At 47.2% G+C, this 16,097-nt stretch overlaps 1 protein-coding gene and 1 long non-coding RNA gene across 2 annotated transcripts; one reads left to right on the top strand and one right to left on the bottom strand.

Annotated features, from left to right (window-relative positions):
* The first annotated feature begins 419 nt into the window (after nt 1-419).
* On the top strand, nt 420-12,734 carry GSDMB (gasdermin B). The gene is made up of 12 exons (XM_012186054.3): nt 420-506; nt 1,741-1,983; nt 4,220-4,312; nt 5,678-5,849; nt 7,696-7,867; nt 8,561-8,645; nt 9,149-9,187; nt 10,209-10,235; nt 11,099-11,259; nt 11,363-11,501; nt 11,876-11,946; nt 12,398-12,734. Exons 2-12 carry the CDS (start codon nt 1,755-1,757, stop codon nt 12,539-12,541), a joined length of 1,332 nt encoding a protein of 443 aa, XP_012041444.3. The 5' UTR covers nt 420-506; nt 1,741-1,754; the 3' UTR covers nt 12,542-12,734.
* Nucleotides 3,803-5,683, bottom strand: LOC121820618 (uncharacterized). The gene is made up of 2 exons (XR_006061221.2): nt 5,454-5,683; nt 3,803-4,052 (listed from the first exon to the last, which is right to left on the bottom strand). It is a non-coding gene; the product is annotated as an uncharacterized LOC121820618 (long non-coding RNA).
* Nucleotides 12,735-16,097: the final 3,363 nt, after the last annotated feature.

The raw sequence follows: 16,097 nt of genomic DNA, 5'->3' as shown, positions 1-16,097 counted from the left end.
GTCAGTTCAGCCATGGCTTCATAAAGAAGCCAGAGTCCCAAGGGGTGCCCAGTCCTTTCCTCTGAATTCCTCCCCCTGAATTCCTGTCACTTCTTCTCCTGCCTTGGAGGGCGGCTTCTCCCCCTGGCCCCTGTGTCCTCAGAGGAAGCTTCCTGCTTCCTCCTCCCTCCACAAGCATGAGTGGGAGGGAAGAGGACTTACTGAGGCTCACCTGCCAGGGAGGGGCCTTTACAGCCTGTTCCGTGCAGTATCATCTGTGTCTCTCTGTCTATTTCCCACCTACCTGCTCCCTGGGTCCTTGAAGAAGGAAGAGTCGGTTTCTTACCTTTGACCTGTTGTCCCTCCGGGCCATAATGTGGCTTATCTAAAACTCTGAGAGGTGGGGCACCTAGCTCTCCAGTTCTTTTTTATTTCCTTTCAGTTCCCATATTATATAGTCCCAAGACACAGTGGCCAGGAACTGTGCAGAGACCTTACACAGGGGATTCTTACAGCCTCCATTTTTGGTGAGTAGCTGAGGACAAAAAAGAGGTGTGTGGCCCCTGAGATGGATCTGTAGGCCCTGGGCACACCCTTTCCATAGTCCCAGAAGGATTCCTAGGTGGAGAATGAGCTGAGAGTTGATCACCATGACGGGGGCAGGGGCAGAGAAGGGAACATGGGTGAGGGATGAGCAGGTGCCTGCGTCAGCCAGAAGGGAATTAGGGGAAGGTGGCCAGGAAGCCTGTGGGGTGGGGTCTGGCCTCAGGAGGGTTGGCAGAGGAGCCTGAAGAAAGGGGAAAAGATCTGAAAAGGAAGGAGAGCAGAGTGATTGATGGAAGAGGAGAGAGCAGGAAGGATTTGGAGGGAAGAGAGCCTGAGGGCTCCAACGTGGTGGGGATCAAAGAGCTGCTGCTGACGAGAAATGGAGGAGGGGCAGCCGTGTCAGGCTGGACTGGTGGTGGGCCTGTGGAAGGTCCCACAGGGCCGGCGAGTGGGGCGGCACAGGGGCCAAAAGTAGGCCAGGCAGAGGGTGATGTCCCAGGTGAGGTTTTGGGATTCATTTGCTTTTACCGAGTATGAGGGGATCCTTCAGAAGGTGACCGGAAACAAAGGAGACAGGACTTGGGGGTGGGAGGCTATCCCACCTGGATAGCCAGGATATCCAGCTGCAAGCCACTGTTCAAGTATAAAGATAGGGTACTACCCTTTCTGCTTCCTTCTGAGACCAGTTTATCACCATCTTACTGGGAAATGGTGGATAGGGGCACCCATCCAACTGCCTTGCAGAACAGGAAGGGAGGGAGGCCCAGGAGTCAGAGCCAAGGGAAGAAGTCGTCTGTTGGGGTTGGTAACGTGAGGTCTGCAGCCAGACCCTTCATCTCTTTCTGGTTCCTCTGTTCATCAGCACTGGTAAGGTTTGGGGATGGTGGGCCTGCCTTCCCACCCATCAGGTCTCTCTGAGCAAGGGGGCAACTCTGCTATGGGAGACTCAGAAAACAGGTCTCATTTTCCTTTTGGGGCAATCACCATTCCAGCTTTCCTCCAGAAGGGTTCTGCCAGCGGTGAGGAGAGTCTGGCATTTGTGATGGTCATTCCATCTTAGTGTGTAGTAAATGCCACACCTTCTAGAAACAGGGAAGCCAAATCATTCCAAGTTCTGATTGGCCTAGAACTTTTGGATCAGCCAAAAGTAGAAGATCAAAAAACCTGAACCAATATCCCCCTGCCCCCAAACTGCAATGGGCTTCCTTTCCCCAGTTGGTCCAGGCACAATGCCCACGGTATTTGAGTCGATCACAAGAGCTGTGGTTAAAGAGATGGACACCAGTGGAGAGATGATTGCTGTCAGAAGCCTCAGGGATGCTGACAAATTCCACTGCTTCTATCTGGTGAAGAAGAGGAGACGTTTCTTTGGATACCAGTATGACAAGACAAACCTCACCCTGAAGGACATCCTGGAGAGTGAAGTACCATTTGATATGGTGGTTCCTGAGTTCCAAGGTCAGTATGAGGTGGTGAGAGACTGCCCACTCCTACTCTATCCCTCTCTCAATGCCCCATTGCTATCAACCAGGTCAGCCAGTCAACAAAGAAACCGTGAAATTTGTATGTACACATCCATACACCTCAACTTGAAATGTTCAAGAGAGCTGCATGGGGAGAAGGGAATAGGGGAAGTGACAGTTTGTTTTTCTTGGAAACTATTCCTAAATAGTCTTTTTTTCCTATTTTTTCCCTTTGTAAATAATTCACTTTTAAATTAGCTAAGGTCTTCTCATGTGTTTGTAAAGTTAATCATTTAAATATATAAATAAATGGAAACAATTTGCTTAGTGGTTAAGAAAGGACTCAGGCTTTAGAACTGGGGGGCATCTGACTTCAAAACCTGGCTCTGCCACACTTACCAGCTGGGTAACCTCTGGACAAGTTGCTTTATCTATGCTTGTTTCCTCATCTGTCAACTTGAAAAGACTGTTGCAAGAATCAAATGAGGTAAATTACGTTAATCATTTACCACTGTGCCTGCAAGAAGGAGCATTCAATAAAAGTTCGCCCCAGACTTTCTACTGGTGGCAGTTATTATTATTAGCCCTTCCTGTTCCCTGGGGATGATGGTTGAATGGGAAGTTGCTGGTCAGCAGAACTCCATAAGGGTTCAGAGGCCTTAGGAGAGAAGTCTGTCCCATTCTCCTGCTTCCAAGCTCAGTGGCTCCCAATTCCTGGGGTTTCTTGGGTTTCAGAAGCCCCAGGAGAGGTGTTAATGAACCTTCTCTTGGAGACTATTATGGCGTCTGACGCCTCATGGTGAGGAGTTTTACAGCTTAGACATCTCTACCAAAATCCTTTTGGTTCTCCCCAAGAGATGGAAAAGAATTCTAACACCACCACTGTATAGTTCTAGAGCACCTGCCACGTATGACTATTAAGTGATCAAGAACAGTACCCAGATTGCTCAGAGGTGGTGGGCTTTTCCACAAATGGAGTTTAATTCAGCAAGCAAGCAGCTTTAGGAAAATTTCAGATTAGCATTTTTCAAAGACTCTGAGTCGACTTTCTGAAAATTGAATTGCCAAGAGTCAATTTACTAAAAGCTAGTTCTCAAAAAAATCAAAATCAAAATCAGGGACTTCCCTAGTGGTCCGGTAGATAGGACTCTGAACTTCCACTGCAGGGGACACAGGTTCGAGCCCTTGTAGGGGAACTAAGGTCCGGCATGCCTCTCAGTGTGGCCACCCCCCCGTCAAAAAAAAAAAATCAGTTTGCTAAATGACAAGTTCATTGAAAAAAAAAAAAAACAACAACTTTAAAGCAGGACTAGGATGTTTTGCAATGATCATATTATTCTCCAGGGGCAGAGGCAAGTTTAATTATGGAAAATTGACGAGGTTAACTTCCTTTAAGGGAAACTCTATCTGGATAAAAAATTCAAAGACAGAGGTGAAACCAAACTTTAAAAAAATTCTTAAGAATGAGGTGAGCTGATCATTTAAATTGATTTTTAGCAATCTGACCTTCTTTTTGAAACATTATTATTTTTAACTATTTGGTGTGGATGGTGTACATAGGTTTTTAAAAAATTAAAGTCCATCACCTGATGTGAAGAGCCACCTCATGGGAAAAGGCCCTGATGCTGGGAAAGACTGAGGGCAGGAGAAGAAGAGGGTCACACAGGATGAGATGGTTGAAAGGCATCACCGACTCAATGGACATGAGTTTGAGCAAGCGCCGGGAGATAGTGAAGGAAAGGGAAGCCTGACGTGCTGCGTTCCATGGGGCCGCAAAGAGTCAGACAGGACTGAGTGACTGAACAGCAACAAAGTTATATTCGCATTTCTTTAGTTTTATTCGGATATCTTTAGTTTTCATCTAGTGTCCTTTTTCTGTTCCAGGATCCCGTCCAGGACCTCATGTTACATTTAGTTGTCACGTCGCCTTAGGCTCCTCTTGGCTGTGCCAGGGTCTCAGACTTCCCTTGTTTTTAACGGCCTTGACAGTTTTGAGGAGCACTAGTCAAGCGTGTTGTAGGATGCCTCTCCACTGAGATTTGTCTGTTTTTTTGTCTCTTAGACCTAGGAAATGAGTTGGGGGGGGGCGGGTAAAGATTACAAAGGGAAAGTGGTATTCTCACCACATCATGTCAAGAGTTTGCTGCTATTGTTGCTTAGCCCACTAGGCTCCTCCATCCATGGGATTTCCAGGTAAGAATACGGGAGTGGATTGCCATTTCCTTCTCTAGGGGACCTTCCCGATTCTGGGATCAAACCTGCATCTGCTGCATTGCCAGAGGATTCTTTGCCACTGAGCCACCTGGGAAACCCTCATATCAAGGGTACGTATTGTCAACAAGACTTATCACTATTGATATTGGCCTTGGTCACTTGGCTGAGGTAGTACCTGTCAGGTTTCCCCATTGTCACGTTATTCTTCTGCACTGCCCCTCTCCGTACTGTGTAGGCTCTGTTGCATGGCTTGTGGGGTCTAGTTCCCCAGCCAGGGATCAAACCCATGCTCTCTGCAGTGGAAGTATGGAGTCCTAACTATTGGACCAGGGGATTCTCCCATACTGTAGCCTTTGTGTGCATGAGGTTTGATTTTTCTTTCTCTCTGATAAAGTACACCAAATTTTACATTATTCAAGAAACAAATGGGCCCTGAGACATTAGCATCACACACACAGGACTGATTTCAGGTGTTGTTTCTAGGTCTGGCATGTTTCCACCAGTTTCAAAATGCATTTTTTTTTCTCTAGAAATCCAGGCCCACCCCTAAAATGCAGCAGTAGTTGCTCTCCCGCCTCTGTAGGCTCAGAATTGGGAGGTCTAAGAGAAAGGCACTCAGCTTGGCAGCATCTCCACACACTTGCCACTAACTCCGGGTCAGCAACGGACTCAGACTCCAGGCCCTTACACAAGGCCTTATGCAAGGCCGGGCAGAGTCCATACCGGTGGGCAACTTTCCAGAGTTGCCTTACTTTACACATGCTCAGGTCACAAAAACACAGAGATTGAACTCTGCTTAATTTTTATTTCCCAAAGGTTGTGTTCATTCCCTCAGTCGTGTCCAACTCTTTGTGACCCCATGGTCTATAGCCCTCCTGGCTCCTCTGTCCATTATTCTCCAGGGAAGAATACTGGAGCCAGTTGCCATTTCCTACTCCAGGGGCTCTTCCTAACCCAGGGATCAAACCCGAGTCTCTTATTGTCTCCTCTATTGGCAGGCGGGTTCTTTACCACTACTAGCACCACCTGGGAAGCCAGGTGGTCGGGGCTCCTAATTCTTTCGCTTTGCTTTTCTTTCTTTCATTTCAGCCTCTCAAATGGTTTAATAGGACTAGTTCACATTTATTGAGCTTTTAGCAGTGTGCTAAGTGCTTAGCTGCGTGATTTAATCTCCTCAAGCACTGGAAGTAGGTACTATGAATATTCTCCTTCTATAGATGAGGAAATAGATTCAGAGGTGAAGTGACTTACCCAAGGTCATTTGGTAAGAATGTGGCAGAGTGGGCTCCAACCTTGATAACTTCCAGGGAGAATAGCATTGGCTGGAGAACCATGGCTGGAAGACTTGCTCAGAAGAGAAGGGGATCATGAGGGGAGCCCAGGATGGCACGCATCAGCAAGGATCTTCTAGAGAGATCTTTTGGGTCAGCCTCAGTGATAATAACGACATTGTGACCTTACCTTTCTCTTTCCAGGTCAAGGTGATAACTTCGAAATTCTGGACGTCGTAGACTCCAAGGGAAGTTTGACAGTGAGATTTCACCCCCAAATGACATTTAAAATAGCATTCCACATTTTCCAGGAGAAGAATATCAAGTTAGAAAAGAGCGAGATACCCCAGGAATTCCTGGATTCCCTTAAGAACAAGTGAGGCTGGAGGTGGGCAGTAAGGGGGAAGGAGAGAGGGAGAAGCCCATATTTTGGGGCACCTAGGCCATCGGAGGTGGGGAGCCCTGGCTGGTGCTGCCTCCCACTCCCTACTCCCAGTACACCTTGCCCCTACAACCCAGTCCTTATTCAAGCATGCCCTCCTCTTCTCCAGTCGAAGCCTTCTCACTCGTCCAGAACCAGCCTCCAGGAGCCCTTCTTCTGAGGTCCCCAATTCATTTACTTTCCTGCTGTTCTCCAGGGTAACTGATGACTCTGACTGGGAGCAAACTGGCTGGTTTTGAGACCACTTTCCTCTGTTTTCCTAAACCGTGTTGCCCAAATCTTCATTCTGTGCTTGTTTCACTTTGCGTTGTGGCAAGTCAGTGGTTTCCAAGTACCTGTCCCTCACTGCACTAAGAACAACTTGTGACCAGGGACCGTCTTTACTAACCTCTCTGTTTATCCACAGCACATGGTAAGTACTCGAGAAGAGAGCTGAGGTGAAGCGCAGTGAAATCAAAGCACCCCGGTTGAACATTTCCTGCACAGGAAGTACCAGCACCCCACCCCACCAGGGTGGCACCTATCAAGTGCTACAGACATTCTAATAGCTGAGGGCATGGTCCTTCCAAGGGACTCCACCAGCCTTCCCCCTCAGCAGTTATGTTGTGGCTGACATTGATGTCTTCTCCCCTAGCTGGAATTGTTGGAAAGTGTGGATGGTTCGGGGAACGGGGCCCCTCTGTTTTCCTGGGCTAGCCCTCCCCCAGCAGGGTGGATGCCTTTTGTTTCCCCTTTTTAATTAAGAACTGAAAGGCTTACAGTGAAATTGTGCTGGTCCTTTGACCTGCTTCTACCACCACAGTCTTGCTGGGGAGGGGCCTTTGCTGAGGGAACTCATTTTTTTCTAGAATGCATTGTTTCTAAGGTGAGGCTATGTTGAGTGTGTAAATAGAGTTGTGTGGGGGCAGGTAGGTAAAGGAAGGTCACCAGAGGCAAGGATGTAGGTAGGTATTTTGGCTGCAAATACCAGAAGTTCCAACAGGCTGTTTTAAGTCACGAAATGAATTTCCTTGTGTGTTGGTCACTCAGTCGTGTCTGACTCTGTAACTCCATGGATTGTAGCCCACCAGGCTCCTCTATCCATGGGATTCTCAGGCAAGAATACTGGAGTGGGTTGCCATTTCCTTCTCCAGAGGATCTTCCCAACCCAGGGATTGAACCCAGGTCTTGTGCATTGCAGGTGGATGCTTTACTCTCTGAGCTACTAGGGAAGCCCACGAATTCCCTTATGAAATCAGAAATGGCACATGGACCCCAAAGGTGGACAATGTGCAACCAGGTCCCAGAGACCCGTGTAGGGAGCTGGGACCGCTTCTCAGAGAAGGGGCTGCTGTGGGCTGGGCACATGCCCATCTCAGTGCCGTGAGAAGGGCACAGGCTTTGGACTCATGTAGACCTAGGCTTGAATCCCAGCTCTGTGTTTATTTGCTGTGTGACCTTGGGCCATTCATGACCTGTCTCTAAGCCTCAGTTTCCTATGAAAAACGGATGCAAGCCTGCCTATCTCATAGGGGTGTGGAGAGGATTAAATGAAATGACGTGTGAAGTATTTCCCTGTGCTGGCATACTCTAATCTTCCAGAAATGCTAGTGGGTTTCCTTCCCACTTTGCACCCCCTTCCCCCTCCATGGTGGGTAAAGTGAACTTTGACAGAGGTTCCACGTTCCTCGGTTTTCCAGCCCTAGGAGCACTTACTCTCAAACAGAGAGTAACTGTGGTGGGGAGGGAGAAATGTGCCTAGGAGGTGGGGCCCCTCTCATTCCCCCTTTACTCCCTCCAGGAAGCTGAAGAAGGAACTGCCTCCTTCATTCCAATCAATCCAGGCGAAGAGAGAAGACCTGTATCTAGTGACAGAAACTCTGAAGACAAAAAAGAGTGACACCCTGAAATATGAAACGCAATTTGATTTTCAGAGCCTGTTGAAAATGTTTGGTTTCCAGTGTGAACACAAGGTTAGGATCTCTGGAGACAGGGACTGTGGGCGAGCCAGCTTGGCTCACTCACTGCAGGTCAGGGGCTGCCAGCCCAGACACCAGGCTCCTCATCTCTTCCTCTAGACTTTTCTGCTCCTTGGCCTCCTTACAACTTCTCTTCTTGCCCCAAGAGAGTACATAGCATCACACAGTCTCTCCCCTTTGACTCTCTGGCAATGTTCTGTTTTCATTTGCTTCGTAGGGCTTGCCATGGCTCATAATTACACGGGTATTTCTTGCTTGTTCATTGTCTTCCTCCCTTTTTAGGAGGCAGGACGACAGGAGCCAGGATGCCTGGAACAAAACAGGCATGTTTTGTCCTCCATAAATTTTTTTTTTTTGGTCACACCATATGGCTTGTGGAAATTTAGTTCCCCAAGCAAGGATCAATCCCAGGCCCCTGGCAGTGAAATTGTTGGGTCCTAACCACTGGACAACCAGGGAATTCCCCATAAATATTTGTTGAGTGAAATGGAAATAAAGTCAGATGTGGAGTCAAATATCAACTTTGCTGTTGTGAAATGGGCTCATCTGCTGATCCTCTCAGAGCCTTGGTTCTCTCATCTGTAAATGGAGGGTAATAATGTCTACCTCCCAGGATTGTTTGGGAGATCAGGCAAGGTAATTATGTCAGGAACTGAGGAGTCAGTCTATATCACTCTTTTTTCCTAGCGCCAAAAGGAAGTGACTATCCCCGCTGAGAAGGTCCTGGCCTATCGGGTAAAGCAGCTTGTCTTCCCCAGCGCGGAGAGGATGGGTAAGCTAGGCCTGGTGGGGTGGGGGAGCTGAACACATGAAGAAGGTGGGGTCAGTGTCAGTCTGTAGGGGTCCTGGTAGCCTGGAAGGGGGGAGGAAGTTTCAGGCACTGGGAAGAAGGATGGAAGGTATTGTTGCTTAATCACTGTCATGTCCAGCTCCTTTACAACCCCATGGATTGTAGCCTGCCAGGTTCCTCTGTCCATGGGATTTCCCAGGCAGGAATACTGGAGTGGGTTGCCATTTCCTTCTCCAGGGGATCTTCCCAACACAGCGATCGAACCCGTGTCTCCTGTGTTGGCAGGTGGATCCTCTACTGCTGAGCCACCTGGGGAACCCAATTCTTCCCTAGAGCTGTTAGCTCCTGTCTCTCTCCCACAATTTATTGTTCCTGTTGGGCAGGGTGGGAAGACTGGGGAGATATTAGAAAGAGGAACTTAAACAGAGAGAACTGGGCTTTCTAACAACTGATCTCTCTTTCTCTCTTTTTAAAAACTGGTTTAGATATTTGTTTCTTGGGCAAAACCAGCTCCTTTCCAGAAGGTGAGTGAGTGGGCTTCCTGTTCATCATTCTAGAATGGGCAAGGATACTGGTTTTAAAAAGAGGATAGCAAATGACCTGGAATTATAGAGTCATCAGTACTGAGAATGTAACAGGATGCACTCAAGTTTGAGCCAAGGTGAGAGGGCAGGAGGAGAATCTGCCTGTTGGAGAAGTAGGTTGGATTGCATGCTGGCCTAGGGTTTCCAGGCTCCACCAACTCTGACCTGCTCTGTATAGGTCAGTGGGCTGGATCCTGGGTTCACAGTCCTTACTGAAGGCCTATTGGCTTACAAAGCACAGTTGAATTGCCTGGCCAGTTTTACACAACAGCATGAGCACTGGACTAGGAGTCAGATAGTCTCAGGGGCTTGTCCTGGCTCTGCTGCTCACTAGGCCTACAGCCTGCAGAGTCATGGTTGTACTAACCTTAAAATGAACTGGGACTAGACCAGGAGACCCGTATGATTCTGTGTGTGGCTTCCTCTGGCCTTTCAGTCTTTCCCTGAATCCCAAACGGGCTGTACTGCCTAAGAGCCCTTGTGAAGGAGTGAAGGGGTCTAGGTGGCATAGAAGGCTAGGTGGAGAACACTCCAGAGAAATTATTGAAAGCTGTAGAAGCTTCAGGTTCAGTTCTGGCAAGGTCTTGCTAGCTCAAGTGAGATTCTCTGTCATTCTTAAGTGCCATCACAGAGGAGTCAGGGAATAGATTCCAGTTCCTGCTGTCACCCAAATTTTCTGAGTGGCTAAGGGCATGGTGCTTCTCTCTGGACTTCCCTTTCTCCTTCAGTCGTCTTAAGTATATGCCTATGGCTGCCTATCTCCGAGTGTAGGAAGGGGTCTGTAAATATAGTACTTTGTCATTTATACACCATGATGAGTATGCAGGCTCCCCAGCATAGGCAGCGAAGGCTCAGAATCTAGAATTGAGAACCCCCACCACTGGGACAAGAATGTCCATGGGGTGGGCTGGGGTGGAGGTGACCTGAGGACTCACTGAGATTATTCTTCCTCTCTTTGCAGAGAAAGATGGCGGTTCATCTTGGTTGGGTAAGGATGGGGAGGCCAGCTATGTTCAGGGTAGCTGCACTCCTCACCTTTGAGCCCTCTGGCCCCAAGGAATGCAGCTCAAATAGGGCCGCTGAGTGTGTGTGTGTGCGCGCGTGCGCGTGTGTGTGGCAGTAGTAGTGGAGAATATTGGGAGGAGAAGGGCAGTGCATGCTCAAGTCGCTTCAGTCATGTCCATCTCTGTGCAACCCCATGGACCATAGCCCGCCAGTTTCCTCTGTCCATGGGATTCTCCAGGCAAGAATATTGGAGTGGGTTGCCATGCCCTGGAGAAGGGTAGGGCAGTGCCAAAAGTAGGTTTCCACTATAGAGGTTGTATCTGTCTCCTCTGAACACAGTGATTCTCACTGGTACACAGATATCACCTGAGGGAAATGTTGAAAGTAGTGATAACTGAGTTCCACCTCTGGAAATTCTGATTTAGCTGATCTGGGGGTGGGGCCTGGTCTGGGCACTGGGAATTTTAATGACTCCATAGGGGATTCTCATGCACAGTCAAGACTGAGAACTACTGTTCTAACTTCCTCTAAATCCTCATTACTCCTGTGGTCCAAAGCTTGCACTTTGAATGGCAAGAACTACATAAGCTTTGACTTCCTGGTGGTGGAGAAGAATTGGGGGTTGGTACTAGACTGAAGGTGAACTGGGAGGTGGAAGTGGGGTCAGCAGAAGGCAGTGATGGTGGGTGTCTATCTGCTTCATGTTAACAGAAAAAGACTAGAAGAAGGGAAGTTACAGAGAGGTGGTCTCCAGAAGAATGATAGATCAAGAATGGGGTCTGGGGGGCCTTGGTAATGGAGCTTGCTAGGCTGCAGGGATTGGATTCTTAATTTGTGCCTCCACAGGGAAGTCCTTGAGTTTGGAGAATTTCCAAAGCATAAAAGAGAGGGTTCAGGACATGGTGCGAGTCCTCCAGGATCTGACTCCAGAGGAGCAAAAAGAGGTGCTAAACTGCTTCACTAAGTGCCTCAGCAGTGATGAAGAGCTACAGGATCTAGAGCAAAGAGTAAGAGGCCCAAGGAAGAAGAGGGCAGAGAGAGGGAGGGACGAGTCGGGAGACAATCCACTCTAATGGGACTGGCCTCCTCTCTCCCATCTCCTGGTCCTAGGTGTCTGAGATCCAATGCTCCGGGGAGCTACAGATGAACAGCCCAGTGAATTCTCTCATAAGCAGTCTTTTCAACGCTGCTGGGGTCTTGATAGAGGCACGCGCAGAAACCATTTGGGATGTCCTGGATGCCCTGACGGGTGAGGAGGGGCTTGGATATAAGCTGGCATGGAGGACATGCTGAGCAGAGGGACCTGTGCGGAGTCAACTCTTGGGAGGAAGGGGATATCACTGCCTTTTACATTTTGTGGGGCATAGACTTCACACTTCACAAAGCAGCCATCTTCCCCATGCCAGAGATGGAGGGACTGCCTCCTCTTTCCCCATGGTGCAGTCTCTGACCTCCTGCAGGCTAAGAGGAAAGCAGAAACCCAGTGGGAATGACCCCTGTCTAGCCACGCTGGGGTTCTCTGGAACCTCCTGTGATGCTTTGTCCCAGGTCTGATCAGACAGCGAAGCCCTGTCCCACTATGTGCCCTGCCTCTCTGCTGACCACCCTCTCTCTTGTCCCCAGAGCTGTCTGAGTACCGGCGGTTTGTTGCTGAGGCCCTAGATAAGGGGACCCTGCTCCACATGAAGGACACGGTAAGATAGCCTGGGCTGAGCGTCCAGGTCCTAGTGGAAGTGACTGCCCATGCTCTCAAGGGCCCCAGAAACCTCAGTGACCAGTCCCTTCCTACTTCATAGTCCACTGCCAGCTCACGTCTATGCAGCTGGTTTGTGGCAATTCCCTGGACATGTAGTTTTCAGGACAATTCAGGATGGGGTCTTTAGGCTCTGTTGTTTGCCTGTGGGCAAGAGAGGGGGTGGGAGGCTACTAGTTCCAGGAGGGCAATTGGCCCCATGCTGACGCATCAGCAGTGTCTATTACCATTTGGGAGTATGAGGCTCCCCAGGCTCTGCAGGAAACTGTGCCATGGTGGATTACAACCTCTGCTATGGACTCAGGACTAAGGGGTATGTATGGCCACATAGTTGCCATTTTTGGTATATTTCCTTGTTCTCAGCTTTTACCATCTGGTGGGTTCCCTTTCAGGTGGAGCCCATCCTGAAGAAGAACTGGGGTGAGGGGCCCCTAGATGTGAGCTGTGATCCTGAGGCATGGACTCTCTATGCCTTCTATGTTGTTGTCTCCATCCTGCTGCAGCTGGGTGAGAAGCCCACCTCTGTGTCTTCCTAAGCATTCGCCCCACCAGCCTCTGAGTGCTGTCCTCCCCAGTCCATCCTCATCATCCCTAATCTCAATCACCAGAATGATGTCTTTAAAACGAGCTGCTATTCTTTGATACATCCCATTCCCTACAATAATGTCCAAAAATCAGCTAGATTGTAGGATGAACTTCTGATTAAAAGTGGGAGACTGATCATATTAATTACCTCTCTCTCTCTCTTCAAATTTCACTAAATAACAATAAAGTGATGGAAATGATAGAAACCCACAAGGAATAAAGAGAATTAGGCAGCTGATAAGGGATTTCAACACATCTTTGGAAGCAATTAAAGGAGTGGTAAGCTAGGAGCCTCGAGACTGAGGGGTGTGGGGGAGTATAGGAGGAGCCTGCTGGTTTTCATCATAAGCCTTTTAGTTCTAGTTAATATTTTTCAAGACAATAATTGAAAGAAATATGTACTTGCTGTAAAGCATTTCAGATATTGCTCAAAGTAAAAGGTAAAGGTACCCAGTGATCTCCCTTCTCCCTTTAATATAACCACTATGCACGTTTTAGGGTGTGTGAACATTTTTTTTCTATTGGGCAGTTTTAAAAATGGTAACTTAAACATGAAACTAGGATGAGATGGCATACATCTGGTTTGTATCTATCTTTTGAACTATTTATTCTTACATTTACATTTGTAAAAATATTATATGCAACAGGAACTCTTATAAGTGCTTGGAGTGTAGCTTGGTCCACTAATTTGGAAAACTTTAACAGTATCTACTAAAGCTAAACATATGCCTGTGACTCAGCAACTCCACTTCCTTGGCATATACCCAAGAGAAATGAGTGCCCGTATTCACCAAAATACTTGCATGTATAAAAACATCAAAATAAGGGCACTAAGCTGAAAACTATTCAAATACCCAGTACCATTAGGATGGATACATATATTGCGCTATACTTATGCAATAGAAGAGAACAAATTACTGCTACACGTAACAACACGAATGGCTCTCACAGACAGAATGCTGAGCAAATGAAGTCAGCACAAAAATGCATATTTGTGTTTGGGTCCTCTGAGAAGTAGGTGCCAGAATGGAAGCAGCTATGCAAGATAGGGGGAAAGCTCGTGAAGAATGAAGGGACAGGGAACAGGAATAGATATGGCAAAACTTCAGAGCACGTGATCTAAAACCTGTGAAAGGAGAGAAGGAGGGAGAGACTGAGCAGGAAGAGTCTCAGACGCCAGCACCATCTGAGGGTCTCTGCCAAGCCAACCAGAGCAAAAGCAGTCTGCCAGGGGGCTCCCCATCAGGCAGGAGGGCCAGGCTCTGGGACGCCATGCTCAGCCTCCGGCAGGGAGCTGCTCAGGAGAGGCTCAGGAGGCAGATCTATAGGAGGGTGGGTTAGAGGTCCTTCATCAAGCTGCTTCCTACAGCAGGTTCTCCTAAAGAAAATCTGGGTGGTGCCCTCTGTGAGACTGTATGATTCCATTTATAGGATGCTCAAGAACAGACAAAGCAATGGTGGTAGAAGTCAAAATAGTGATCATCTTCATGCGGACATTATTGACTGGGAAGAGGCATGAGGGAATCTTCTGGAGTGCTGGAAATATATCCAGATTCACTGAGCTAACATAAGATCAGTTTATTTTAATGGAAGTGTATTATACATCAATAAGAAAGGCTTGAAAAAGTACATATTATATAGCTCCATGTAAATGAGGTGAAAAACAACCAGAACTACACGATGGTGGAAGAAGTCACCACAGTGGTGACCTCGGGGGGTGCAGTATGTCTGGGAAGAGGCAGTACTGAGAGACTCTTCGGGAGCACTGGACATATTTTATATCTTGATCTGGATAGGGGTTACATGGATGTGTAACCATGTTTACATGTGTGAATGTTTATTAAGCTAAACATAAGATCTGCACACTTTACTGTGAATTTTTATCTCAATAAAAACTTTAAAAATATAATGAGAACAAATGAGAACAGATTTGAGCAGTACAGAGGAATATAAACAAATTAAGTAAAAGTTTCCTCTCAAACCCCTTAACCCTATCACCTGGTCCCACTTCCTTGTGATAGACGTAGTAACAATTTTAGTGTTTATTACAACTAAAAATTATATTCTTGAATTTATTCTTGATTTATTAATTTTGAAAGAAAGTGAACGTGTTAGTTGCTCAGTTGTGTCTGACTCTTTGAGACCCCATGGACTCTAGTCTGCCAGACTCCACTGTCCATGGAATTCTCCAGGCAAGAAAGCTGGAGTGAGTTGCCATTCCCTTCTCCAAGAGATCTTCCTGACCCAGGGATCAAACCCACGCCTCCTGCCATTGCAGCAGATGGTTTATCATCTGAGCCATGGGTAGTATCTATTGATTACTCAGGATTAAGGATGAATGTTGTGAAAATACAGACACTGAACAAGAAGTTCACGGTAGGAAAGTGTTACAAAAAATACAGGGTACTATGAGAGTGTTTAATAGAAGGTAACAGGGTGGTCCCATCTTACCTCTGACAGTCCTTTAGCCTTTTCCTTAAATGCCGATTCTAGCCATGCCAAACTATTGGTCTTCAATTTGAACATGACGTGCACTTTTACAATGCTGTGCTTTTTAAATACAGGTTGTATTCTTCCTCTGCCTGGATTACCTTCCCCTGCCTTAACCACCTCTTAAGCTAAGGCTTAAATATCTTTTCTTCAGTATTTATCCCAGTTTCCCAAAGAATTTGGTTACTTCTTCCTCTGATTGACCCAGGGCATGTTGAATACATTTCTATTAAGGCCTTATTATACCATACAGAAATTATTAACACATATGTCTGTTCCACTGATGTGAAAGCTTCTGGAGAACAGGGTTTACTTTAAATTTTACTTTTCTTTACTGAAAAAGTGAAAAGTGAGTCACTCAGTCGTGTCTGACTCTTTGCGACCTCATGGACTATACAGTCCATGGAGTTCTCCAGGCCAGAATACTGGAGTGGGTAGCTCTTTCCTTCTCCAGGGGATCTTCCCAACCCAGGGATTGAACCCAAGTCTTTAACAGCTAAGTCACCAAGGAAACCCAAGAATATTGAAGTGGGTAGCTTATCCCTTCTCCAGGGGATCTTTCCAATCTAGGAATCAACCCGGGGTCTCCTGCATCACAGGTGGGTTTTTTTTACCAGCTGAGCCACTTTAATAGGGCCCTTTTCCAAAGTGCCTTTGAGTTGGGGGAAGTTTGGGAGACACATTCAGAATTTCATGAGGCTGTCTCAACCAGTTGTCATTAAGATTTTTTTCTCTGTCCTCTTAGAGTGCAAGCAAGGGACTACTTGTCTAAAGGAGATTAAGCTAACCCAGAAGTCTGAGGTTCATATTTGATGTGCTGATTTCTCTCCTTTTCATCTCACATTTCTGATTCCAGAGTGAAGCTCAATACATTAACTGTGTAAGTCTGTAAGGAATTTCCTGCTCCAGAACCTGAAACTGGTGAAGGGATGGTTTTGAAATGGGGACAGTTAGAACAGTCATTATGTGAGCTTGGAGGGATGTGAGAGATTCTACTAACTCTTACTCATTCTTCTG

This window comes from Ovis aries, chromosome 11, assembly GCF_016772045.2.
Source record: "Ovis aries strain OAR_USU_Benz2616 breed Rambouillet chromosome 11, ARS-UI_Ramb_v3.0, whole genome shotgun sequence".
Taxonomy (NCBI): Eukaryota; Metazoa; Chordata; class Mammalia; order Artiodactyla; family Bovidae; genus Ovis; species Ovis aries.
This window is presented reverse-complemented; position numbering and strand designations above follow the sequence as displayed.